At 42.7% G+C, this 26,513-nt stretch overlaps 3 protein-coding genes and 1 long non-coding RNA gene across 5 annotated transcripts; 1 reads left to right on the forward strand and 3 right to left on the reverse strand.

The window, feature by feature from the left end:
• Positions 1-403: 403 nt before the first annotated feature.
• eif2a (eukaryotic translation initiation factor 2A) lies at positions 404-6,732 on the reverse strand. The gene is made up of 16 exons (XM_058633067.1): positions 6,608-6,732; positions 5,403-5,472; positions 5,242-5,310; positions 4,805-4,923; positions 3,910-4,009; positions 3,709-3,791; positions 3,246-3,319; positions 3,024-3,168; positions 2,824-2,940; positions 2,557-2,713; positions 2,396-2,480; positions 1,968-2,300; positions 1,550-1,663; positions 1,357-1,464; positions 1,208-1,273; positions 404-743 (listed from the first exon to the last, which is right to left on the reverse strand). Exons 1-16 carry the CDS (start codon positions 6,633-6,635, stop codon positions 678-680), a joined length of 1,734 nt encoding a protein of 577 aa, XP_058489050.1. The 5' UTR covers positions 6,636-6,732; the 3' UTR covers positions 404-677.
• Positions 6,733-8,218: 1,486 nt separating this feature from the next.
• On the forward strand, positions 8,219-10,640 carry serp1 (stress-associated endoplasmic reticulum protein 1). The gene is made up of 3 exons (XM_058633164.1): positions 8,219-8,403; positions 8,910-8,982; positions 9,854-10,640. Exons 1-3 carry the CDS (start codon positions 8,320-8,322, stop codon positions 9,892-9,894), a joined length of 198 nt encoding a protein of 65 aa, XP_058489147.1. The 5' UTR covers positions 8,219-8,319; the 3' UTR covers positions 9,895-10,640.
• On the reverse strand, positions 10,124-19,298 carry mmp23bb (matrix metallopeptidase 23bb). 2 transcript variants are annotated; one of them, XR_009240852.1, is made up of 9 exons: positions 18,888-19,298; positions 16,794-16,903; positions 16,354-16,493; positions 16,111-16,278; positions 15,580-15,744; positions 13,005-13,115; positions 12,776-12,902; positions 11,247-12,692; positions 10,124-10,833 (listed from the first exon to the last, which is right to left on the reverse strand). XR_009240852.1 is itself a non-coding variant. In XM_058633120.1 (8 exons), exons 1-8 carry the CDS (start codon positions 18,927-18,929, stop codon positions 12,500-12,502), a joined length of 1,056 nt encoding a protein of 351 aa, XP_058489103.1. In that variant the 5' UTR covers positions 18,930-19,298; the 3' UTR covers positions 10,124-12,499. The 2 variants fall into 2 exon arrangements, 1 of the variants encoding a protein (XP_058489103.1); XM_058633120.1 differs by having other exon boundaries at positions 10,124-12,692.
• Positions 19,299-22,008: 2,710 nt separating this feature from the next.
• Positions 22,009-26,421, reverse strand: LOC131462169 (uncharacterized). Its single transcript, XR_009240853.1, has 4 exons — positions 25,509-26,421; positions 23,540-23,658; positions 22,693-22,836; positions 22,009-22,101 (listed from the first exon to the last, which is right to left on the reverse strand). It is a non-coding gene; the product is annotated as an uncharacterized LOC131462169 (long non-coding RNA).
• Between the last annotated feature and the right edge of the window lie 92 nt (positions 26,422-26,513).

Raw genomic sequence — 26,513 nt, forward strand, 5'->3', positions numbered from 1 at the left:
ATCCTGATGGCAAAGGCAAAAAAGCTTTCTACCACTTGACTTTTTTGTTCCATAACCCTCAGGATCTTTAAAGAAGTTTAAAATGACTGTCTTACTGCGTCCAACCTCAGCAGCAATGGCACACTGCGAGAGGCCTTGCTGATACAGCTCAACAATCCGACCGCGTTTAAATTTTAAACTTAAGTCTTGGTCATACTATCATTTAAAAATTGAGTTTTCTTGTTCCCATCCAAAGAGCATTTTCTAACCAACCAGAAAGTGCTCCAACAGATTTTCTGTTGGAGCACAGAAAAACACTTTTCTCAAAACTGGGTTATTTAAATGGCACACAAGGTTGAAGGGATTTACACCAACATTTATTATCTTGCTAAAATTAAAATAAGTCAAAATGGATATACACACACTCATTTGAAGAGTTTATTTACTTTAATGTGGTGTAAACCTAAACTGACAGAATATGTGATATTCATTCTTCATTTCACCTACATTACCCAGGATTTCAGAGGCTGAACAATGACATGAACATTATTAGTCTGTTCATTAGCCCCACCCTGCTCACCTGTTGTCAGATGTAAATGAAACCTTATACAGTTGCATTATAAAAAGAAGTATAAGAAGCATTCCTGTAATTTTCTGAGAGTTGTGGGATTTGGAGAGGCCTGTAGATCCTGCAGCGCCTACTGTCCAATCTGCAGCTCTTCCAGCTCCTTCAGCAGCTGAACCTCTTTCTGGATTTTCTCCAGCTGCAGAAAACACACACACACAGACAGACAGACCTGATTACTTCTGTACAACGAAGCAGGATTAGTGGGTTCGCATGGTATGTTGAGGTTTAAGCCAGATTTTGCCATGTGAAGAAGCTGTTGTTTTTTTTGGCTGTAATATGTTTCCACTCAGTCAATTTGTGCGGAAATGGAGTCAATGACACATCAAATGCTCAGTTTTACTGGAATGCACATAGAGCCTGATGAAGAAAACCTGGGTTGACTAAACAAGTTGATCGTGTCACATCACTGTGACACTCAAAACCTCTGGTTTGAACATAAGGTTTTGTCAAGTGAGCTCACAAAGAGAGCCTGGCATCGTTGAACATGCTACGTATCATAGCCCTCGGGTTTCCTACTGATCACCGATCAATAAAGCAGGGGGTCAACTAGTGTGGGAAATAACCACATAAGAGGCCACATGTCACAATGATGTCACTTACCTGGTTCTTCTGCAGCTCCTTTCCAGATGCCTGCTGCTCCTTCAGCTCCTCGATGGCTTTGAGTTTCTGAAACACAGAAACATGCAATGACCAATCACAGCACAGAATAGGAGTCTGACGCTGGGTCATGTGACCTGTCTTCTTGTCACCTTCTTTAAATTCTTTATCTTCTTGTCCATCTCCGGGTCCCCACTGCTCGGCTCTGATTGGCTGCTGGTAACAGGGGAGGGTTCAGACGGAGGCTCCGGCATTGATTCCTGCGGAACCAAACAGAGGGATCAACACGCATGATCAAAACACATCATATACCAGGTGTGTCAGCAGGTGAGTGTGTCAGCTGACCTGTTTTGCAGCTTTCTTGGCTTCTCGTTTCTTCTGGTTCTTAAGAGCTGATTTAGAAAGATTCTTCTCCCCTGAAACACCTGGACGCAAGTTCTGAGGAGGCTCCTCTTCATGCTGACAGACGAGTGAGACAGATGGGTAAGGCAGACATATACAAGTGAGACCGACTACAGACATCAACTGCAACCAGACACCAGCAGTCAGTTACACTGGTGTCAACTTATATGTGTTGTGCTTTATTAGGAACTTTTATGTCGTGCTTTTATAGGAACACAACAAAAAAAACGGACGTATTTCATAGGAAGAGCTGAATTAGCAATTGAGACCTTTAAGTCCCCAGGAAAATGTTTACTGATATCATAATTCAAGTGAGAAGTAGGCTCATTTTCACATTGACTTGTTATGGTTCTTTCCTCACCAGTTTGGTGCTGGGCGTGGCCGGCAGGTGTCTCAGTGCAGGTGGGCGATAAGCCTGTGTGGGAGGGGGCTGCGTGGTGCCCAGCTCACTGGGTACCGCTTGGTATTTGATGGGCCGCTCTGGAAAGGTCCCGTCAGGAAAAGGCTGCCACCGAACCTCCCACAGCTCTGAGCTTCCCTCCACATCCCATTTCTGTAGCACAGAGCCCGTGTAGTGCCAGATCTTATAACCATTACTGACACGAAGCCGTGGAGAACAGGTTGCCGTGACAACATGCTCACCATCGGGACACCAAGAGAAGTGGGTGGAGTCTGGAGCCTGAGGTTTGGACACCTGAGAGTAGAAAGCGAGGTCAGACCGTAGAGGATTTAGGTCAGAGGAGAATGGATGTAAAGGACAAAGGTCACAATTTAGCCTCTCCTCCTTACCTGTTTGTACTTCTTCACATCCCAGACCTCCATCTGACCCCGCAGGTTCCCAAAGCCAGCAAGGACCAAAATATTACCCTGAGGACTGGAAACAGAAAGTAGAATCATCCCACAGGTGTGGGTGTGTGTGCATACATGTGTGACCGGATGTTGGTTCTCACCTGTAGTAGGCAGCATTTCTTGGTCCCGTTCCAAAGTCAAAAACAGGGTCACACTTTAGGTTGAAGACAGTGGCTTTGGCCGGCATGAAGCCATACACCACGCAGAACTCGGCAGAGTTTGGACTCCACACCACATCATAGATGGGGCCGTTCTTTGCTGTTTCAAACAAACAAAGACAATTCATCAGTCCTGATGCCGTTGTCCAGCCAAAGACTGTAACATGAGGACAAGTCACATGATCAGCACAGTACAGTAAGTGGACTCACCTAGCTGGACCAGAGCAGTCTCTCCATTCACCCCGAGGTAGTGCAGTGTCTGTTCACCATAATAGGAAGCCCCGGTCTTGTCCACCTCCATACTCGCTGTGACCAGAACTGCCGTGGCTGTGACGGCGTTCAGAGGTTCAAAGACAAGTAAGTGTCAGGTCATGTCTCACTCCAGTCTGACCTTTGACCTTGACTCTCACCTTTCTTGTTCCACTGCATTTCCACTCTGTCAGCCTTGAAGAAGCTCTTATTGGCAAGTGCTGCAGTTGGTCCACCGAGTGCAGGATACTGGTACAGACGGACAAATGAGGGTGCTCCTTTACTGCCCGGGACATAGACTGCTACCTGGACAGGACAGACAGGAAAGAGACATGAGGGGACAGATGGACACAGGTCAGACGGATGTTCCTGCAGTCCTTTACCTTACTGGGCTGAACTCCAGGTGACAAGGCAAAGTCTGAGACTTTCTGCATGTGAAGCTTGTTGGCAATGGTGTCTGAAATGACAAAAAGATGACGTCTGAACAGAGAGACGAGTGTGGACGCAGCTGAAGTATGACTGTTCACACCTGGCATTAAAATGCATCCTGGATGGGTCTCCTGTGACAACATTAGATTGGGTCTGTATTCAAATACACAATGGCCTCTTTTACACCTGGTATTAAAATGCGTTTCCTGTGATCGGATTGCAATCAGATAGCGCCTGACCACTTGTAGGTAACAGGTGTAAATACACCCGAGCCGCAATGAAGATGCATCTCCGCTCCACCCACAACTATGTGAGCAGAAATGTGAAAGCGGCGACTATCAATTAGTTTGTGTGCCAAGTTAACTGGAGGCTAATAAAGCTAACACAAGGCAAACATGAATCCGTGTGATTTCTTACTGAAGTCGTTGTTCTCGTAGAAGTGCAGCTCGTTGTTGACACTTCTCACACAGAGCGTTTCATCATCAGACCAACAAGGACACCTGCACATGCACACACACAAAAAACTTTATGAATACATTCATCACTGTACATACATTTATCATGTGGAGCTGCAGCTGTTATACACACACACACACACACACACACACACTCACTGACCAGGAGTCGAGTTTCTTTTGATACAAAGCTTTGATCAGCTGACCGCTCTGTACCTGCCATAGCTGGAGATTCGCTTCACCCTGAGGATTGTCCTTGGTCTCTTTAAGACAGAGACAGAGAGACAGACACATTAGACCAGGGGTCACTGACCTTTTTGAGACCGAGAGCGGGTAGAGAATAATACGCAGGGCTACCATATTAGCATTTTATGCAATTTACCATTTAAGTTATGAATATTATGCATTCAATTGCATGCACATTAATTCCAGTGCTTACTCCTAACAATTATCACAGTTTTATTTCTATAAATTTTACTGAGTGATCATATGGATACATGCAAGTGATCCTATGAAATCAAAATATGCATAATTTTTATTTTATTAAACTGTCTCTTCATCGGTTTTTCACACACAAACACACACATACTCTGTCTCAGACAGGTCAAATCTTTGTCATTAAAACTGTGCAGGCACCTTATTGACTGCCCCCGGGCAAACAGGTGCTCACGGGCACCATGTTGGCAACCACTGCATTAAACCAACATCATCATCAGGGCCAGTCCGAGCTTGTACCTATTCTGCAATTCTCGTTTTTTTGACCAAAGAACTGACTACAGGTCAGAAAAACGGGTTCCACTCTGGCACCAACTCTCTGTTGGTGTAGAAGTAAGAATGTTTGGGGGCCTGACAAGACCTGATAACAGTGTAAAATCTTTCCCTAAAACTGTGCAACAGTTGGACATTTTACAAGTGAAAACGTGTTTTCGGTCTGATTCTTAAATGGTTCCCAGGTTGAACCGGCAAAAGCAACGAGTTCACCTTGGTGGAACATGAGTAGGTCTGCTCTAAACTCATCCTGTAAACTCTCAACTCGTCTCACTGTCCATGCGTCTTACTGTTGTATGGTTGCCAGGTGACCAGGACATTGTTCATAGGAGACAATTCCAGCAGAATCGTCTTTGGGCGTTCAAGGGATGAGACGATGGAGCCATCTGAGGATTTTACCACGGAGACTCTGAGACACAGAAAGACAGGACAGACATAGAGTTGGGAAAACAGACAGACTTATATAAATTGATTAACAGGTCTTAAAGGATAGTTAAGTTTTTTAAGTTTGGTTGTATGAGGGACTAAAACATTGTCTGTCCTAACTTCACTGTGCACAATACCATAACCAGGAACTAGCTTAAGATACAACTGTTTGCCCTATCTGAAAACTTGGCAGCCCATATTTATAAAACCTGTACTATCACTTAAATGTCAGCTCTGTCTCATGTTCGTTTGTCTCCTGTTCACAAACAGATGACGCACGAATGTGCATGCTGAAAGTTACTTGTTTCCGTCACAGCAGGCGAACAGCGTCCCATCTCTACTGAAGGTCACACACTTGCTGGCCCCGCCCCTGAACAAAGAGCAGACACACAAACACATGCTCTATCACTGTGTGGTGATGATGATGATGATGATGATGGTGATGATTTGAGTGGTCTTTACCTGAAGATGGCTGAATGCTGCTCACACTGTGGAGGCCCATGGAGCAGAGACGTACCATGTGAGCCGCGCACTGAAACAATACATATTTGTGGAAAGAGCTTTATTTAAGAAACTGCTCACACAGAAACAGGTGAGGTGATCATGGTCACCTGAGGGTGAACATTGATGAGGTCACTTCCTGCCTCACTGAGCTATTTACTAATGTAGCGCTAATTCAATCTGTGCTGATGATGTTTCTGATGAGGGTCATGGATCCAGCTGAAAGCCGAGTCAGTTGATGACTATCAGGTTCCAAAGACAATGATAAGCGACCTGTATTTATATATACCCTTTTATTGTTTGTAACTTAACACATCAGTGTAAATAGGTTCTCTCTTCAAACATTATACAGCAAACCGTTTTCACATTTTATCGCTACACAGGATATTCACTACCAATATCTGCAACGTCATTGTTACTAGTCAAAACTACGGTTACAGATATCCCTAATTCACTTTTTACTAGTAAGATCCAAACTATTTTTGCCATTCATGTGTTTGGGATTTTTCATTATAGATATCTACAATTCAGTTTCGGATATCTACATATCTGTCTAGTGTAGGGACAATATACGATATCACGTGGGGTTTAAAAATACTTACAATAAGTTAAGTGTGGTAAATTACTACTCTCGTGTTAGTCATGAATGAAGAAACATCAATATTTCACGTGAGTGACTTATAAAACCCTGTCCAACTCACCAGCATACAGCATATAGCTTGTGATCTATTTTAATGTGTTAATGTGTGCATCTTTCCTGAAACTGTAGTTTTGACTAGTAAGAATGACGTCACAGAAATCTGCAATTGTAATCCCAGATAGGCAAACTTGACCATTAAATGTTCTACACATGAACTCCCAAACAGACGTGACGTCAAAGCATATTACCTGTTTACAACCTACATTCACCCACATAAACAGAGTTGTTGGGTGCAGCAACTTAAAATAACATTTACAGCGAATGTGTCAAAGACGAAAATGCATTATAGTTGAAATGTGCCTGACTGAATGTCTGCCAAGTTTGGTTTAGCCTGTTTTCCAGTGACACAGCGGGTCAGCTAGGGGCCGCGGGCCAGTGTATGAGTGTGAGCGTGTGGCCGCAGGTGTTCCGGTTCATCTCACTGCAAATGCACAAAGAGTATTTAATGAAAAGTGAAATCACCCACCTGCTAACAGCGGGACTGGGGGAACCATGTTTGTATGCGTGCGTGTGCCGGAAGAAGAAAGAGCCGTGACCTGGAAGTACGTAACGGCAGCGAGGGGCGGGTCAGTCAGTGCCACATCAGCGTACATACAGTTCTCCGTGTAACACGTCGTCAATAAAACTACACTGACATCTTCTAAACAACGTTTTTGACGTCACATTTGATGTTTGAAATCACACCACGTCTATTTTTTAATAAAATGACACATTTTTCAAAAAAATAAATGTATACATTTTTCAGCTACGTCAAGTTGTTTTATAACAATGGAGAGTAAAACAACTTCCGTTTTCAAAATAAAAGCAAACGCAGGGGAACAAAAAGCTTTAGGTTAAGAGGACAAAATCACATAACTGTCAAAGGTTAAATATACATATTACTGTGTTGTTGTATTCCACATCTTATAACAACAGATTATGTTTTGGCAAAAACATTTCACATTCACCCTCATAAAGAGCAGAAATATACAGTGCATGTGTACATAAACATAAAGCGAGAAAACATAAATATTTTTAGAAATCTTTCAAAAAACTTGTTTAAAACTAAAAATGTTATTGGTATTAATATTTTCCCTGTTTTTTTAATACAACAGTAAATTTGAGAATTCATAGATAACAATACTAATTATATTTTAACAGTCAGTCTACCGCTTTATCCTCAACCAGAGGGTCGCGGGGGGTGCTGTGCCAATCTCAGCTACATCGGGCGATAGGCGGGGTACACCCTGGACAGTTCGCCAGTCCATCGCAGGGCCACACACAGATAGAGACAAACAACCATTCACTCTCACACTCACTCCTATGGTCAATTTGGAGTGTCCAATTTACCTATCCCCACATTGCATGTTTTTGGACTGTGGGAGGAAGCCGGAGTACCCGGAGAGAACCCACGCACACACGGGGAGAACATGCAAACTCCATGCAGAAAGGCCCTTGTTCCAACCGGGGCTCGAACCCGGGTCTTCTCGCTGCAAGGCGAGAGTGCTAACCACTACACCACCGTGTGGCCCTATATTTTAACAGTAAAAAATATAATTTCAGTTAAAGAGCTTCTACATACTGGTTACAGCAACATAAAAAATCTTTTTGTAAATTTAGGGCAGCTGTGGCATAAACCTTACATTATGCAGTGGTCCAATACATTTGCACTGTTCAACCAAATATACATACAATTGAAAGGAAAAAGTCACAAAAACGATGGAGAAAATATATTAAACAAACATAAAAATAGTTTTACGCAAGAGCAGAACATTAGGTTAATAACTGACAACTGATTCAAATTATTATAGAGATTACATAAACCAATACCACATTCAGCACGGCAAACTGTTTTTACTTTTCAAAAAGAATATTTCATATTTTCCTGTTTTCTTTCCTGTGTTTGATTGATTTACAATCAAATAACTCTTGGTACGATGTTTAATTAAAAATAGAATAATAACTGGATTTAATTTGAAGGACAAGACCGGAAATTTCGTTTTGGGAGGCATCGGCTTTACGCGGAAGTCTGTGGGAGTTGTGGGACGTTGGGGGTGGAGATGGGGCGGGGCCTCTGGTTTTTGAGTACGTAGACAATTCGGAGAGTTTCTCAGTCCGTCAGCGTCCGGAGTGAACACCGACCCGATACCGACCTGTAACCGAATCAGCGAGTCAAACACCGGAGAGACAGAAGCAAAAATGGTGGCGAAGCAAAGAATCCGCATGGCGAACGAGAAGCACAGCAAGAACATCACTCAGCGAGGGAACGTGGCCAAGTCAAACGTGAGTATTACAACGTACTCGGAAATTGAGAAATCGGTTAAAATAAACTATTTAAAACACCGAGATTGTAATCAAAGTCTGGATGTTCTAGAGATCCAGGGACAGTGAGGGGCTGAGTCCGGGTCCGGTTTACACCGAGACTATCTGCTCCTCTGGACTGACACCTCATCAATACTCTGGCTGTGTGTGATCAGTAGTGTAATCACTTCAACTGTGTGTGATGAGTCATGGGACTGTTTCTGAATGAACAAACTAACAAACAAACAAACTTCAACGATCAATCAGTCGACGATTACATCAACAAGTGTATACGTTTTTTGATGTGTGTTGGTTACATGGGGACACAAGCTGTAAAAGAGCAGCAGTTACAAATGTTGTGATGAGTCTTGTGAAAGTTCAGGGAAATAAATAATCGCACGCCTAATTTTTAAGAACAACAACGTCACAACTCTGACTCTTCTCTGTGATTATTATAATTGATGTGTGTGTGTGTGTCTGTCACACAGAGGAACATGACTGAGGACAAAGGTGTTGGTCCCTGGCTTCTTGCTCTCTTCCTCTTCGTTGTTTGTGGATCCGGTAAGTTTTCCTCTTCTTGTCTATTTTGTATAGCGATTACTTAAATCGAAGTGTTTAATTAACTTATACTCTAAGATACAGTTGATGTTTGTTTGTCTAACACCATCACCACTGGGCATTTTGTTAACATTTCATGTGACCTGGTTCAGTTTGTTGTCTTAACCACAGCATTACATGTCATTTTGACTTCACACAGAAAATCACCTGGCAAAACCAGTGTGTGTGTAACTTGTGGACACACACACTCAGGACTAAAAGATAAAGTTGGTTTATCAAACCAGATGTGAAAAAGACGAGGCAGTGAACAGAACGCTCACTCTGACAGCTGAAATTGACACGTTCCTGTGTATACATACTATGTACTTTGTGGTTTCGGTTTCAAATGCAAAAGTTTTCAATTCCAGCCACATAGCAAAATGGTGACTTAATAAACTTTACATCAGCCCAAGTCTACTACACTTTAATAGTGTGTTCACTCCTTAACTCTGCTGTTATAAACAGCTATTTTTTAAACAGGAAACTAACATTTCTGCTCACTACTCACTCTCTTACACTAAAGTCCATAGGTAAAATTAGTGATTTTTACATCTTTGCACTCAGGATTTGTTGATCCACTGCTGCCTCTATAATAGTAATTTCAGTTGTGTTATTTTATGACTTTGGTGTATAAAATATCAACAAACAGCAGCTTCTTTCTTGTGAACATATTGTAGATGTAAGGTGATATCGACTTTTTAAGTTATTACTTTTTCTGGTGTCTAGTTAATCAAAGTGCAGTCAGCTCTTGTGTCTGAGAACATCGTGCAACATTTACAAAAAATAATGTAACTATCCCTTTTAATGCTACTTTGTCTGACTCTTTTCTCTGCAGCCATTTTCCAGATCATCCAGAGCATCAGAATGGGCATGTAAAGTGATGTCACCAAAAGGGGTGGGGCAACGACGCAGAGCAGCTGAAGACTGAGCCATGAACGCCAGCATCGTCAGACGCATCATCGTGTTCCCACCCGAACCTGAACCACCAGAACATTCCTGAACTCTGACATTCCTGCCCAGAATTGACCAAACAAACCCTGAGAACCAGCCCGCCCCCGTCGAACATCACCCCCCTGATAACTAGCGTCTCTGCCTGTTATCTATGTTGATTTAATGTGTTGCCACCCACTGACCTTCTCAGTGTCTCTCCTGCCTGTAAACAAGCCATACATGTGCCTTTCTCTGTTTACCTGTGTTTAAGCCCTGCCCCCTCTGATTAAACCTCGGGGGGGTGCGGGCAGAGTCATAGTCCAACCTGCTCGTGTTTTTCTGCAGCCAAAATAAATGAATCTCTATGTGATGAGAGTTGGTCCTGAGCTGAGCTCAGGTTTTTCCTCCTCCTCAGACACAAGTTAGAGGACAAGGACAGACCTGAGCTCAGGTGTGTCCTCCTCTGAGGATGATGTGTCTTACTTCTCCACAAGAGGACAAGACAGGGGGGGTGAGGACAGACCTGAGCTCAGCGGTGCCCTCGTCTTCCTCCTTCTCAGAGGACATGATGAAGGTGATGAAGGTCTTTTGAATCAGAAGGTTGGGAGATGCTGACCAGGTGTGTGTCTGCACTGTGTGCAGCCTCATCTGAACAATCGTGTTCACACAATAAAGTTTGATTTGAAAATGGATGCCACGTTTGTCTCATATGTCATAGTTCAGGACTGTCCACAGTGTGGGGACTTAGCTCAGGGACACAGATGAAGTCACATCTCTTTCAGTCCTGTGCTCTGATTGGACCACAGCTCTCTTTAATGACAGCACAGGACCAACCAGATTCAGCTCAATGTCATTGCAGTAGCTTGGAGTGTCAGCATGGTGGTGCTGTTGAGACAGGGTTACTTGTTTATGACATCACATGACTAAAATTTAAATGATGCATCTTGATGTTTATTTCTTTATCTCACTGTTGACAGCTTTGTGTCCCTTTGTAATCCGATCACTCTCCCACACCAAAGTTCATAAAGAAAATCAGCACTTTTCACTCACTGTGACACAGGAGATTGAGGTTAAGGATCCTAACCACCTAAGTCACCTGAAAACTACTAACAGATGTATCGGTAGATCAAGAACTCCTAGTTGATCAACTTGAGCCGAGTTGCAAAATCGCAGATTTTCTTTATTGACTTTGCTGTGGGAGAATGGTCAAAAAACTTTAATTTCCTGTTGGGAAAGGCTGGCTAACAGTGAAATGAAGCAGTTCATTTGTTCCTTAGATATGATACATGTGTTCCTACCTCAAACACCCTCTTATCTCTTATCCTCATCCCTCACAAGAAGTGTTGTCTGCAGGCTGCTCTGCAACAACAAATATTGAAACGACATTTAATTAGACCTTTGTTTTAATATGAATCGTAGAACAGACAGAACATGTGGTGTAAAGGTGAAATGAAATCTCAGTGATGCTCAAACTCCTCCCCAGAGGAAAACCCCTCTGGGAACAGCTTAGCAATGCATTGTGGGTGAAAGAAGTCAAACAGTGGACATGTGTCAAGCTTCCGTATGTAACTGTTCATATGTAGGAACACACAGGGGGACACGGGACAAATGTTGAAGATTATGATCATGGATTCAGTTTTCAAAACAACAAGGTTGTATCAATTTCAATAAACGCCGCATTTTCTATTTAAAACTTTACTACTAATAAAAAAAAGAGACAAGTCAGTGCCACGTCTGAGAGATGATTAGATTCTAATGTTAAGAATTGTTATATACATATACATATATATGTATATATATATACATATACATATATATACATATATATATATACACACATATATATATATGTATCTAGAAAATAAAAAAATGTAATAACTAAATACAAAATGTGTTTTCACATTTGACAAGCAGTGGGCAATATCAGTTTAAAGAGGATCAGGTGTTTGACATTATTGGTCAGGGAGACTAAGCTCCACCACATGAGCCCTGCTGGATGATGTCATCAGCACAAGACGGTCTAAATTCAACAGAGCTGAATTACTCCGTGTGGACAATCCACTGAAGACACTGAAGACATGATGTCCTGGACGAAAGACAGCCCGCTGAACTGTCACAGGGATGCGTAAACGGACACGCAGGGATCCAGGCGGGAGAATGAGGTCATGATGTCGAGGAGTTTCCCTGAAGAACATGAGAACACAAGGACATGGTGCTGAAATTGTTACATGGACATGAAGTCAAACCAGGGCTTGTCCATTAATACTGTGTTAGTTTTTCTTTAAGTAAACAAGTGAACAGACAGAATATGTGACTCAAAACACTGAAATTGTGCACATCTGCTTGTGAGATCTCCTTTGTACAGTATCTCTGGAAATTGGTTGTTGAGTCAGCATTTTTTGTTGGTTGTTTAATGTCTCTTAAATCTGTTTGTAGTTGCCATTGTTTGTTGCTGTCACTCATTGTTGTTGTTGTTGTTGTCGTTGTCCTCCTCCTCTGCCTGTGTCCTGAGCTGTTGGACAGACTATCAGGACACTTGTTGTCATTGTCCTCAGCTGTTGGACGGCTCCTCTGGTTTAAGTCGGATCGCCCAGGAGTTTGCAGATATGATGTCGCCACGACGATGGATGCGACAGGTATAGACACCCTCGTTGAACTCATTGGCAACGATGCGAAGGTCGCGGCCCTTCATGATGATGTAGCCAGGGATGGAGGTCAGGATCTGCTCGCCGTCTTTATACCAGCTGCGGGACACAGGAAGTGATATCAATGAGTCAGGCTCGGCCTTTCTGATTCAGCATTGATTCCACATTGATAGTCAACTGACCTGACTTTCGGCGGAGAGCGTGGATTTTTGGTTCCACACCGGAAACCGACCACCTTCCCTCGCGGAACCATCTTGATCTTGACATTGGCTGGAGGCGGCGTTGGCGTGGCAACTGATTCCAGAGGCTCTGTAGGTGAGACAGAAGTACAGACAGAAAGTCACTTTCACACCAGAGGCAGGTGGAGATTCATACGACGCTCGGAGGTAATGAGCGTGCGGTCAGACTCACCATAGCAGAGGCCACAGCGCTGAGGACAGTTCTTCTTCATGAACATCTTCCTCCGCTCACAGAAGCCGAGTCGAGCCCAAGGATCACAAACTCGTTTTTTGTCCAGACAACCTAAACACACAAAGAAGCCACTTATAGAACAACAGCGTACGCGTCCACAGTACATGTTGTCCTATCCTTGCTCTAAGACAGCAAGTGAAGCTTCAGCTTCCTCTAAAATGTTAAAATATGTACTGTGCTGTATTAACATTTCAACACTAAACATGATGTAGAACGCAATTAGAACGTGTCACTAGTTCGCTCAGAATCATATCAGTTTATCGCGGATGACGGATCGTCTTACGTGATTTCCATATTCACGTAGCAGCCTCTGCATTAAAACCACTTGAAGCTTAGCTTCAACTGTTCTCTATGACACGACACAGAATAGGTTTTTATCACTGCAACAAAATCGCCGCAGAAGCTTAGCTTCTCTGGGAGTCAATGGAGCGGTGGGCAGCTTGGACGCTGGGCTTCTGCATGATGATTGGAGGACCTGTCTGAAAGGCAGAGCCAGTTTTTGATTGACAGCGTTGCAGAAACATACACGACAGCAGGGCCTATGTGGATTTTGCGAGTAAAGTCTGCTGATCGATTTGCCTACGATAAAGACTATTTTCATTTGTAAATAAACAGTGTGAATAAGAACACTGTTATAGAATTTCAGTTTTACATAATTATCACTCTCCCTTGTTCTAGTTGTTTTTCGTTTGCAGAATTTATGTAAGAGTTTGTGTACAAATAACTGGGCCTGAAATGAGCTTCCTCTGTTTCAAAGAACAGAAACCGCCTCTGCTCACCTCATACCATTAGTATTTTGATTGTATTTTGTATTTTAACAGTTTGTCATTAAAAGTTGCTGAAGTAGGTTTGATAAATGGATCCTGGATTTGCTCTTAATCAGTTTCACTCCCTGATGTATTACACCTCTCTCACTTCACCACTCATTTAGACTATAGTCTATCGACATCATCTTTTTCCTTCCTCTGGAAGATCAGAACGCCAGGTTTTCCAAAGCACATGTCCCAACTATCTGCTTGGTTCTTATCTCGCAGAGCAGCTTTATCTGTCCAGGGAATCCTCAACATTCTCCTTACGAACCACATTTCACAACTCTCCAAATATTTCACAACTCTCCAAAAGTTTTTCTTGTGTCAAATTCACTTCCGTACATCAACACAAGATAAACATAACAATCCAGTACACGCATCCTGGTCTTCATACTTAGTGTCCCATTCCTTCGCTTGATCTCATTTCCACATCTGGAGTCTACTGTGACAGTGCTACCAAAGTAAATGAAAGAAGAAACCTGTTTAATAATCCGATCTTTCACCTTCAGGTTTCATCTTGGAGCTTCTTTCTTCTTTGAAATAACCATCGCTCTTTGTAACCACCACATCAAGGAGTCACTGAAGTATGAGGTGCCATTAGTAAAGTGGCTCAAGCTGAAAATAACATCAACATTTTGCCACATTTAGCATCAAACAATATTTAAAAGAGTGTTGTACATTTTTTTATGTTAATTTTTCCACATTTACACTAATATTTGTTAACTATACATACAGTATATTATACTCCGATAAGTTTGTTTCCTCCTATTTTAAAAAATTGAGGTTGTTAAAAAAAAACATTTACCCAGAACATTTAGATTTAACATTTAACATTTATATTTATATTTAGGTTTAACTATTCAATATATGTATAATTTAACAAATATTGTTACTTTTTTTAAACATTGTTTTTAAGCTAAATGTGGCAAAATGTGGATGTTATTTTCAGCTTGAGCCACTTTACAAAGGACACCTCATACTGAAGGTCCTCTGCTGATTATTATATCATCCTCATATCGCAAGTTGGCGATATTTTGTCCTTTCAAACTTTAAAACCTCTTCTCTTTTTTCTAGTGCTCTGGTAGTTGTGATAGTGGCTTGGATTAAACACAAATGCCATAGCATCTGGCAACAGTAGCTGCGAGCTTCCACAAGCTCTCCTCACAGCAGGGACATGGAAATGGAGGAGTGTATAATCCTCTTCAGTACAGTATATATCCTGTTCATGTAAACATGTTGGATCAGAGCAGAGGGACCCTCCTCTGTGTCCTGTTCTCTTCTCCAAACACACATCCATTTATCAGACACAAACAACAGACCTTGGACCCTTTTTGTGATGTCAACTGATTATGATGGCTGCCCCCTACTGGTGGGACAAGTGGAAATTACATAAGTAATATGTACAGTACTGCTCATACGTCTTAGGCCACCATTAAATGTGTTGTTTTACCAACGCTATAATGACCATACAGGATAATTATTTCTCAATCACTTTAGTGGCACACATCCAGAAAACATGGGAAACAAATATTCAGTATAAAATAACACATTTTCCGAGAAAACGTCGTGTATTTAGTGTGACCCAACCCATATCTGCAGTGAAAACGTTCTGTCACACCAGGTTTATTCAAGATAGCCCCAAACACCTAAAACATCAATAAGTTTGCACATACGACGCACATGCACAGCAAGATGCTTGCGGTTACCATAGAGACGCTGGATGCCCCAGATGTCGTCCTGAGCGACGTTCCTCTGTCCCGTGTAAGTGGCATTGGGATGCATCAGAGCCTGGGGGTCTCTGGAGTGCCACAGGCCGAGAGCGTGGCCGATCTCATGAGCTGCCACCTGGACCAGGTCGTTGAGCCACACACCTGCAGGAGAACGCAGTTAGTTCACAGAGTTCACTGAGAGGATCTCTGACTGTTACTGTCAGTGGCTGCTGTTGTCAAAACCCCAGGGACAGAAACTGTTCAAAGGACCCCGAGTCCAGATTATTGAACAAACAAAGGTGTTTGACCTGCAGCACCAGAGATAACAGAACCTGGACCTGAGGTGGATCCTGGTTCTTGTTCCATTTCTCTCGTTAAACCTCAGGGTGTTGAGTCTATGTTGACGATGTTGTGTGGTACTTAAGTTACCATAACACAGTGTCTAGACTGTCTGTCACTGTGTCTCTCTATCTCTACGTCGCTGTCTCTGCCCTAACTCTACGTCTCTGAGTCTCTCTCCATTCATACCTTGTTTCCAGCTGAACCTGGACTTGCCGAGGATCCAGAACTCGTGGTTGTCGAAGTGGATTTCTCCTCGTGGTGGCAGGAAAGCATGAGCCAGCTCACCATTCAGACCGTCAAAACAAGGGTGGAGAGGAGACGACCAGCAGTCGGTGTGGTTGAAGGTGTAAAAACCTAACACAGACACAGGGACCATGATTTTAGATTCGTAAAACCACAAACCTCAACTCCCCCGTCTCCTGCTTGTACCTATGGTGATGTCAGCAGTAGCATTTCCATCAGTGACCTCACAGAAGGTCAGAGGAGACACATCACTCCACTTGGTGAAGGCAATGCTGATGGCCTTCCTTGTGTCATCAGCGTTGAGAGTGTTGGGAAACTTGATGATTCTAAGAAGACAAAAAAGAGACTCTACCCCTTCACTATCTGGGTTATTTCATTTATTTACAATAGGGCAGAGTTTAACACAGAGTCTGAACACCAAAGCTCCACTTCCTATGCAGACTGACCGACCTTCAGGAATCTCATCGATCAATCCAGGCTGTCTAATCAAAAAGCAGCTGATCAGGCAGGTTCAGCTGAAACACACTGCTGCACCGCAGAGCATCATGGAAACTGTAGTTTTTTGGGGCAAAAATCACCTGAACCTAGAGGTCACCTGTTTCACCAGTAGGCCAAGCCCCTCCCACCTGTATGTGATGTTGTGGTGCGTCCACTTGTGTCCCACCGGGTTGATGGCGTAACGTTTGATTCTTGGGTGCTCAGTGTGTGAGTCCGTCACTCTGCTGCCACCGCACACCTGAAAACATACAAACTAATGAGCGGCATTCGCTGATCTTTGTTTATAATCTGTAAACTCAGACTCCTTTGAGCAGTGAATTTGACTGTGCTGACTGTCAGAGAGCCCAGACCTGAATCTGTATCTGAATCTGTATCTGGACTTGGACCTGGGTGTGTTCCTGTGGGTGTCAACGTGGCACATACCCATATGTTCACATATGTGAAACACTGTCTTCTTTTTCACTCTTTGGTGCGTTTCTCCTTTGACCCCGCCCTCCCTCCTCTCAGATGTCTGTCACCCACATGTGAACTGGCCCCCCCCTCCTCCTCCTCCTCCTCCTCCTCCTCCTCGCTCTAACTCTTGTTTGAGCAGACAACAGTTTCACAGGCTCAGTACAGACTCAGGCTACATCCATTGTACTACATATACATTTGAAAACCATGTTTTCCATATAAAAATCTACATCTGCATCCAGACAAGTGTTCCAGCTGTGTATCAAAAGCTGTGTACGGCTACGTGTATCCGGAGCAGAATTCACATATTTGAAAATGTTGTTTTTAAGTGGATGTAGACTCAGGACAAACTCAGCCTACATGATGCTACACCTGAACTCGTCTAAACAGGTGTAACCTTGTGTCAGTGCACTAAACTAAACGCATCAGCAGGTTTAGTTCCTGTTCACACATCAGGAGCACAACCAGTGGTCGTTGGGTGTAGTGGAGCCGCTACAGTCTCTGTATTCTCATCCACATCCCTGTTGAAGAGCTGGGAGAACTGGGAAGATAACTGCTGATGGATGGAACTAGAAGAAACTATGACATGAACGGTGTCTTCCTGGGTTGGGAAGTCCCAACTTTTCCTCCTCTGCAGGTACGGTAGCACCTTAAGCCCAGATGGCATCACGAGGGTCCTCACCTTGCAGGCCCCAGATTGTGCCCTTGTTACCAGTGGAGGAGGAAGAGTTGGGACCTCTGTACTGAGTCTATTGTGAGTCGAAGTCCATACTGAGTCTTAGTCTGTACTCTGACTGTCCCTCTGAGTATGAGCTTTCACCAGCCGAAAGAAGATACAGAGTAAAATAGAATAAAAATAGAATAAATCCTTTTAAAAACTCATTTGTGCCATCTATTTTGCCGTCAACATTAAAATCGGTGCAGTACTGAGATAAGTGTGCAGTACTGAGGTCTGTGCAATGCTGTTGGCTGGATAATTAGAATGTAAATGGTTTTAATTTATTTTCCTATTCTACTTAATTATTAACTGTAATTATGTACAGTATAGCTTGTATTTATTGAATGCAGCAACACTGAGCCCAAATCACATTTCCCCATGGAGACAATAAAGTATAACATAATTGTATCGTATTGTATCGCACTGAGTCTGTGCTGAGTTTGCAGAATCATATAAAGCAGTGGTTCTCAGGCTTTTAGGAAAATGGAGCTCTCAAAGAGACTTCTCACAGGAGGCAGATTTATTCCCAATAAGATAATTCACTCTCTCATCATCCTCCTCTTCCTCACATATACTTCCCACACTGGTATAGTAAAATTAGATTGAGATGGAATGAGCGATAAGGTGACTCTTGTTATTATTTAATTTAATTTAATTTAATTTAATTTAATTTAATTTAATTTAATTTAATTTAATTTTCTACACACTCCACACTAAATTCCTCAGTTCCACTCTGATCACATACCCTGGTTTATAACAGTAGAACAGTATTTATGATTTTCCTCCAAGTTCCACCCAGAGGAAACTCATTTGCCACTGATGGCAGCCTACACGTACCACAGTTTGAGAACCATAGATATAGATGATCAATAACTGAAAAAAAAAAAGTGATTTATCAATGTTCTTCAGTTTGATCTTTGACTAAAACAAGTTTGACCACTTTAACTTCACAGTTCAATTGTTTTTTTTCTTATCTCTTTGTCTCTGGACCAGAACTTTGTCTCTGATGATTCATGACTTCATCAAAGACTCAATGATTTCATGAACTAACCTTCATTATCATCACCATCAGCAGCAGCTGAAGAGGAACCATGATGAGAACTGGACTCAGATCCGACACATGACGCGTCTGTTCATCAATCAGTCAATCAATCAATCAATCAACCAATCAATAAGTCATTGGTCGGTCAGCCCGTGAGCGCGCCACGAGGACAATGTTCGAGAGGAGAAGAATAAAAAGAACCAGGAACCCTCAGGACTTTCCTAGACCCGTGGAAACGACCTGGACACGCGTAAAACCGCCGCGCGCCCGCGGAGAAAAAAAAACATTTAAACCGTCCCGGATAGGTCCAACCGTTGTGAGTTTGTCCTCGTGTGTGCTCTGTGTCAGGACCAGGTGATATCGGTCCCTCAGTGTCCAGGTTCTGCCGCTCGGCTCTGAGACAAACTGAGGGAAGTTCGAGGACAGCGCGCTTGCCGCTGCAGTGGGGCTGGTCCGGAGGGGCGGGGTGAGGTACGTGCGTGCGTGTGTGTGTGAGTGTGTGTGTGTGTGTGTGTGAGTGTGTTTTCACACAGTTGAACACGGACGGTCTGTTACCTCAGCAGGACTCCGGCTCTGTTCTCACCACATAAACAAACCCTCAGACCTCTTTTGGGTTTCCAGAGGCCTCTGGGTCCAGGTCCACAGGTAGCGCCACCCTGAGGTGTTTTCCTAGTAGCAGGAGAAGAAGAGGAGCATCTGTCCAAACAAAGCCACGACCGGAACTTGACCCAGCTGCTGATTTCACCGTGATCCGGATCCTGGATCAAAATAAACCTGGCCTCAGCTCAGACCCACCTTGTGGGATGTGGTTTTGATCAGACCCTCCACAGACACTTCAGGACACTGTCAACTCCCACTCCTCGTGCTGAGAGCCCAGGTCCAAAACTTCCCCAGATCCAACAGGGACCAGAGATCATCTGAAATCCAGAGTCCACACTGATCAATATTAGAGACACAGAGTCCTGAGACCACACACCAGGACTATACCAAACCTGATGAGAGTGGAGATCACCTGCAACCAGTCCAGGGCTTCTGTGACAGGTCCGGACCAGGACAATCACACACTCTGGACAGGTCACCAGTCCATCAGAGGGACACATATAGACAAACAACCACCCACTCTCACTGTCAATTTAGAGTGTCCAATTTACCTAATCCCCAAATCTGCATGTTTTTGGACTGTGGGAGGAAACCAGAGTGCATAAAAGCAGTTAATTGTTCAAACTGTTCAGAATTGATATTTGAAAATTAGATAATCTGAAAGAAAAACCCATTACAACAACCAAAAAAAGGAAAAAAGAAATTGAGCTTAATAGAATATAAAGTAAGTAAAATAAACATTACATGATTGAAAAAAGTAAAATGCTAGCTCCATGGTACGCTTGGAGGAAAATCAGAAATACTGTTCTACTGTACAGTATAAACCAGGGTATGCTATCAGAGTGGAGCATAGAAATATGCTCTACAGATAAAAAAAAATAAAAATCTCTCACTCCATCTTAATCTAATTTCTTTATACCTGTGTCTGAAGTATGTTTTTAAACTTAGTAACAGAATATTTTACTCCAAATATCCAATCATTGATGTCATTTTAATTCCTGTCTCTTTAAGTACCATGTCCATTGTTAACATTCATTTACATTCTCCCTATTGTTCATTCTCTTTATTTCAGTCACCTTCACCAGAACTGGACCAAACCACCCGTGATTCTGTTGTCGCTGCTGGTTCGGACCGTCAGCCTCTGCGGAAGATCACACGATGAACGCTGAGGACATCACGTTTTCATTCATTTGTGAAAACAACCAGAGCTCCCGTCTGTGAGCAGGTAAACTCTGTGAATGTGAATCCAGTCCTCAAATGTCCAGTTTCCCATCATGCCTCTGGGTGCTGGCGGGGAGAGGCCTCCTGGCCGTCGTCCAAACCAACACAGAGGTCAGAGCACCGATGGAGAGACGACTGTCAGAGCGAGAGAAGGACGAGGATTTAATGACATGTGTGTTCATTCATCTGTCCATCTACACACACACTCAGTGACACACACACACACACAGTCTGCAGCAGGTTCCCACATTTCAGTGTCACCTCGTCTTTTTTTTTTACAGGCTGCTAGTCGTCGTGGTTACTGGCAGCAGCTATAAAAAATGCTGATGCTTCAAAACTACAGAAAAAGTCAGTACATACACACACAGAGACAGACAGACAGACAGACAGACAGTAACCACATGACCTTCAAACAGTTTATTCCTGAATATGCCACTGGTCCCCACAGGACTTGTGATTATTTTTTACATTAAATATTAAACATACAGTATTTTATTACTTCAAAATAAAAATATATAAATTGTCATTATAAAATGTAATATTTACCTAAAGGTCTCTCTCACACAAAGTGAGGACTCTCAAAGTGAGGACACCCATAGACTTAATGCATTCCCAAGTCCCTTAAAACCCCAAAAAAGCCTTTAAAGATGTGAGGACCAGCCAAAATGTCTACACTTTCCTAGAATGTGCTCTCTCTGTATGTTTTGTATCCTTTTTGGCCCTCACAAAGCCACAAATACAAGAACAAACACACAGGTTTGCACAGCTCTTCTCCTTGGTACACTGAATTGACCCATTCATTTGGACAGCCTAAACAAAGCATTATCCCTAACCTTCACCAAAAACCAACCACAATTCACATCTTAGCCCTAAACTAAAACACTTCTCCTTTTGGTCTCCATGAGGACCACTGGTCCTGACAAGATCAGCATTTGGGCCAGAAAGGGCCTAAAGAGTTGACAAATATGAATATGAACACACATCTCGCAGTCATATGATTATAAGAGGCTGAGAACATTGGCTCTTAAAATATTCAGACAAAAGGACTGTTCTGTTGTTCCTGGTTTATTATATCCAACAGTTTTGCCACACCCTCAGTGTGTGTTCTGGCTGATCAACCCCGCTCAGTCACTTGAAAAAAAGTCACTAAAAAACAGAGGGAAGACAGGAAGGTGGGAAATACTCCTGTACACAGAGACAAGAGTTCAGGTGTTCCTGATGAAGAATCATCGGAGAGCAGATAGCAAACATGACGTGATGTTCTTTTAAGCCATCACAGCATAGGCCAGAACAAACAACCGTGTCATAGGTCATAGGTCATCCTCATTCCTCTCAGCTCCAGCGTCAGCAACATGTCTCCTAGTTCGATGACATCATGACACTGATGTCCAGATGGCCACACCTGAGGGAGGGAGGAAAAGAGAGATAGAATTTCTTTTTTGATGCCAGGATACATTGACATCATTAGCTGCTTTGAACAGTTACTCTTTGTCATCATCATTCACACACAAGTCCTTTTCCTCCTTACAAAGATAACAGTACATACAGGTGACAACAGTCTCTTCAGTGGGCACTGGAGTAACGTTGCCCCCTAGTGGCTCAGTGAGGCTTACACACAATGACGTCATGAAAACGGGTCCTCTTGTCTATGAATATTTGATACTTCAGTCAAAGAAAATAATACATTTAACACACAGCTCAACATGTTAAATGTCTCTAATATTCATCATCATCATCATCACAATAACAACAGTGATAAAAATAATAGTATAAATAATGTCATTACTTAGAACATCATAGGCCGGAGACTTTCCCTTGTTGTCGTGCGGTGAACATCTCCATCAGCGCTGTATTTTCTTTAGGTTTTGATTTTCTCATCCAACATTTACAAAAATCAAAACCTAAAAAAACAACAGAGCAGCAGAACATCTCGTCGACATCACTTCCTGAGAAAAAAGAAAAAAAATCCTATTTACAGTCTAGCTGCTCATACCAAGTTGTTCTGGGACATTCTCCTCGCTGTCATCTCATGGACACTCTGGTTGGGGACAGCTGCCAGACAGATGTTTAACGATGATCAAAGATGGTCCAGGTGATGATGTCGACCCAAGAGTCGACCCACTGCCTCACTTTCCTCCTGGGCAGAGAAATGACACGAGATGAGATGATGGAGAAAAGATGATTAAAATCTTCCTGAGAATGTACTACAGAGAGTCCAAGCAAAGACACCACAGATGTGTTGTCACATTAAACACGGTGGTTAAAATATTTGAACTTTAAATCACTTGATGTGTTGTCACGATAAACAATCGGTGTCGAGACATTTCACAAATGCTCTAGCTGCTCCTCCAAAATTTTGCGCAATTGATCATGTTACACAAAATAAACGCGACATGATTTGTTGCGTCTGGTAGGGCAAGAGCAGGGAGACGGAGACACGCACTGGGGGACAAGTTCGCTTTATTTTTCAGCCAAGGTGAACGTAAAATATTTATGATGCAACAGTCTCACAGTCCATCTTTAAGTTAAAATCTTCGTTCCATCTCACTCCTGTCCCCCCATCAGCAGCCATGCTGTTGCTGATGTCCTCATCACTGTGAGCTTCCTTTATCACTGCAGAGCCCACTGTTACCTAGCAACCAATTCCCTGCATCACAGCGACAGCGAGGCTGTAGCAAATCAGATCGATGGGCAGATTTTACAACAGATTTTTTGGAATATTGATACATCACTATATTCCAACATCCACATCAGACCACTCCTTATCTCCTGACATCTGTCTCTGCACTCTTCTTGTCAACTGAGGTGAGGTGGGTTATGGGCACATCAGAGGGACTCACCAGACCCTGAAGATCAACACCTCCCCCCTGTGGTTGTAGGCAATAACTGCTCCCAAACAGCTGACAGGTGCTGGCCAGTCAGTGATGATGTCATGATTGAAGAATCACAAGGTTTAAATCTGGGAGAGAAAAAGAAAAACCTGCTTAAATAACAGTATGGATAAAAAGCTGCGGGCAGTGATGTCCTCTCTTGGCAAACATCCTGTGAATGACCAAGTCCATAGAATAAATGAGTGCTTTTACATCATGGCACACATCCGGAACTGCTGATACACTGTTGCCTCCATCAGTAAGTTCAAATGTGTTGTTTTGGGTCTTTAATGTTATTTGTGTAGATTCACCTCAGTGACATAAACTTACCAAACAAGGTAATAGTAGACCAGCAGCTCAGGTATCCCTACAAAATAACAGGCTGATTGTTTCTACAGAGAAGTGGTTTTAACCACCGACATTCTTACTAGTCAAAACTATTGTCATTATACAGTAGACATCTACAACTGATTTTCCATTTCATTTAGTTCACAGTCACAGGTATTAACAAATACATGCAGGTACATTTGTGTTGACGAACATTAAACACACATTCTTATAAAGTAAATAGCAGCATTCTGCACATACATACATAAATAAATAGACTGAAAAGTTGTCAGCTGAAGCTCAAGCTCATTTTGAATACACTAGTAATACTTATGTTACCTGTCAGTGTGTGATTTAAAAACAAAAACCCACATAATTAAAAAAAGAAAATACATTTATCTCCCGACAAAATATTACTCTATCTTCATCTATGTATAAATAGTTAAAAATGTAAAAAGTTTAAAGGTAACCCTAACCCTAACCCACACAGTGAACTGATATACAGTTTTTCTTGATGTTTGTTAAAAATGCACAGGTCCACTAAGTCGTAGATTTTTAATGTCTCTAGGTTCAGGAATAACGCACAAATACAATTTCAGTTTCAATGTCATTATGACTTGTCATAATTTAAATTCAAATTATCTTCAATTATCATCTAATTGAAGATATCTACATTGTCCTGTGAATTAAGTTTCAGATAGTCAAAATGAAGTTGTAGATATCTGAAACTTGAATGAGAGATATCTACAATTCAGTTGCGGATATTTGTACATATCGATAATGATAAATCCTATACACATGAATGGCAAAGTGACGTAGTAGTGAGTAGTGAATTACGGATGTCTGAAACTGTAGTTTGACTCGTCAGAATGACGTCACAGATATGAGTAACGATCATTTCCTCATAGTCAAACTTGAACCAACCATTTAACATATTAATGTGATAATTACCATGAAGATAAACATCATCATTGATATGATCGCTGTGGCTTACATGATCTTTATCACGAACACAACCTTGGAATAGCCACAGTTCACAGAACCTACTGTATATGACCACATATAGTTGTCACGGATCATGTTCAATGACGTCACGTCACTTTAACTTTACAGCTGCTAATTAAAATGCCGGCACAGTCGCTTTATTCAGTCCATAGAGACTACACGCTAAAGCACACGTTATGAAACATGAGCCAGTAAGCTAAGGCAGCAAATGTAGCTAACTCACAAAGCTGTCTGGCGTAGCGCGTTAAGACGTAGATTCATAAATTTAGCGTTTTAAATTTTTTTTTCTTTCCATTCGACATAAGTCCCTGATATACACACGATACACACGGTACAGTCGGTGACGGTGGAGTGTCACTGTGCTTTCAGTTAACACGAAACATTCATAAAGTGATATTTCCACTGATAATGTGCAGACTAAGGCGGTGAAGTCACCGCCCAGTCTGACGCTGCCGACGCTATTTGTCGGTGAAAACAGCGAAAAAAAAACAAAATCATTATAAAACATAGATTGCGTCTGTATGAGCCGAACGGAATACAGAGACCCACTGACTCACAGCAAGCAATCAACACTCACACCGAATGATTAGATATCGATAATCAATACCTGCCTGAAAGTCATCACATTAGCATCACCTGCTAACGTTACCGCGACGGCAGTCCGCTACTGCAGTGCTGACAGACGGACAGACAGACAGCTGCCTGTCCACCACGTCTGTCCTTCGTGTCCCCGTAGAGGAGCCCAGCGTCTTGGCTTCAGTAGACCCACACGGGCCGCACCATCGCTCCACCCCGACATTTGACCGTGAGCCCCGGACTCCTTCGTCTCCGTCTCTCTCTTGGGTAAGATGTCGGCTGCAGAGCAGACAGTCAGCTGACGGAGCGCGTCCTCGGCAATGTCCCATTTAGAAGCACCAGCATCCTATTCCCGTTATCCTCCTGCTGCAGTAGCCGGTCTGTGACCCCCCGGCTTGGGGCGGTGTCTTGGGTAGCATAACTGCCGCGTGCTTGTGACTGACGCCAGGTTCAGTTCTCTCCTGATCCGCCTGCTCACCGACACCGAGGCCGCTGTTGAGAGTATTGGGACGCGTCCCTGCCTCCTCGTCTCATTTGTCTGAGTTGAACCCGGTCCTGCGGGTCATCACTGTCACATCAACGACCCGGATTGTCACTTTCACACCATAACCCGGGCCATCACTTTAGCTGCATTTACATCAGGTTATACCAGTGTTTGGACTGGAATTTTCTCTCTGACCTGGCTTGCGTTTCCACCGTAGGTTGTGTGAGCTGAATAGTAATAGCAGCCGGCTACGTACATAGCATTACATCATACCAGCAGCCCCATAACTGCAATGAAAAAGAACAGCAATTAAAGAGCAACAATGACATGTCAATTGTTTGTGTGTTTTTCTTTATAAACGGCTTTAAAGGCACAGTGTGTAAAATATAGCAACATTTATTGGTGAAGTTTCATGTTGTCCCATCTAAGTCTGTCGGAGAACTCTGGTAGCCTTCAGTTAGCATCAAAACCCAAGAGATATTTAGTTTTTCCTTCATGGGCTGTTCAAAAATAATGGTGATGTAAAATGGCAGCCTTTGTGGAGCTGACCCG

The sequence above is a fragment of the Solea solea genome, chromosome 7, assembly GCF_958295425.1.
Source record: "Solea solea chromosome 7, fSolSol10.1, whole genome shotgun sequence".
NCBI lineage: Eukaryota > Metazoa > Chordata > Actinopteri > Pleuronectiformes > Soleidae > Solea > Solea solea.

Coding starts and splice junctions, on each gene's coding strand:
- serp1 (XM_058633164.1), top strand. CDS start 8,320: ATGGTGGCGAAGCAAAGAATCCGCATGGCGAACGAGAAGCACAGCAAG. Junction 8,404..8,909: donor GGAACGTGGCCAAGTCAAAC/GTGAGTATTACA, acceptor TCTGTCACACAG/AGGAACATGACTGAGGACAA. Junction 8,983..9,853: donor CTTCGTTGTTTGTGGATCCG/GTAAGTTTTCCT, acceptor TTTTCTCTGCAG/CCATTTTCCAGATCATCCAG.
- eif2a (XM_058633067.1), bottom strand. CDS start 6,635: ATGGTTCCCCCAGTCCCGCTGTTAGCAG. Junction 3,792..3,909: donor CAAAAGAAACTCGACTCCTG/GTCAGTGAGTGT, acceptor GTGCATGTGCAG/GTGTCCTTGTTGGTCTGATG. Junction 2,481..2,556: donor AGAAATGCTGCCTACTACAG/GTGAGAACCAAC, acceptor TTCTGTTTCCAG/TCCTCAGGGTAATATTTTGG.
- mmp23bb (XM_058633120.1), bottom strand. CDS start 18,929: ATGGTTCCTCTTCAGCTGCTGCTGATGGTGATGATAATGAAG. Junction 16,904..18,887: donor TGATGGTGATGATAATGAAG/GTTAGTTCATGA, acceptor GTATGTTTTCAG/GTGTGCGGTGGCAGCAGAGT. Junction 16,494..16,793: donor CACCACAACATCACATACAG/GTGGGAGGGGCT, acceptor TTGTCTTCTTAG/AATCATCAAGTTTCCCAACA.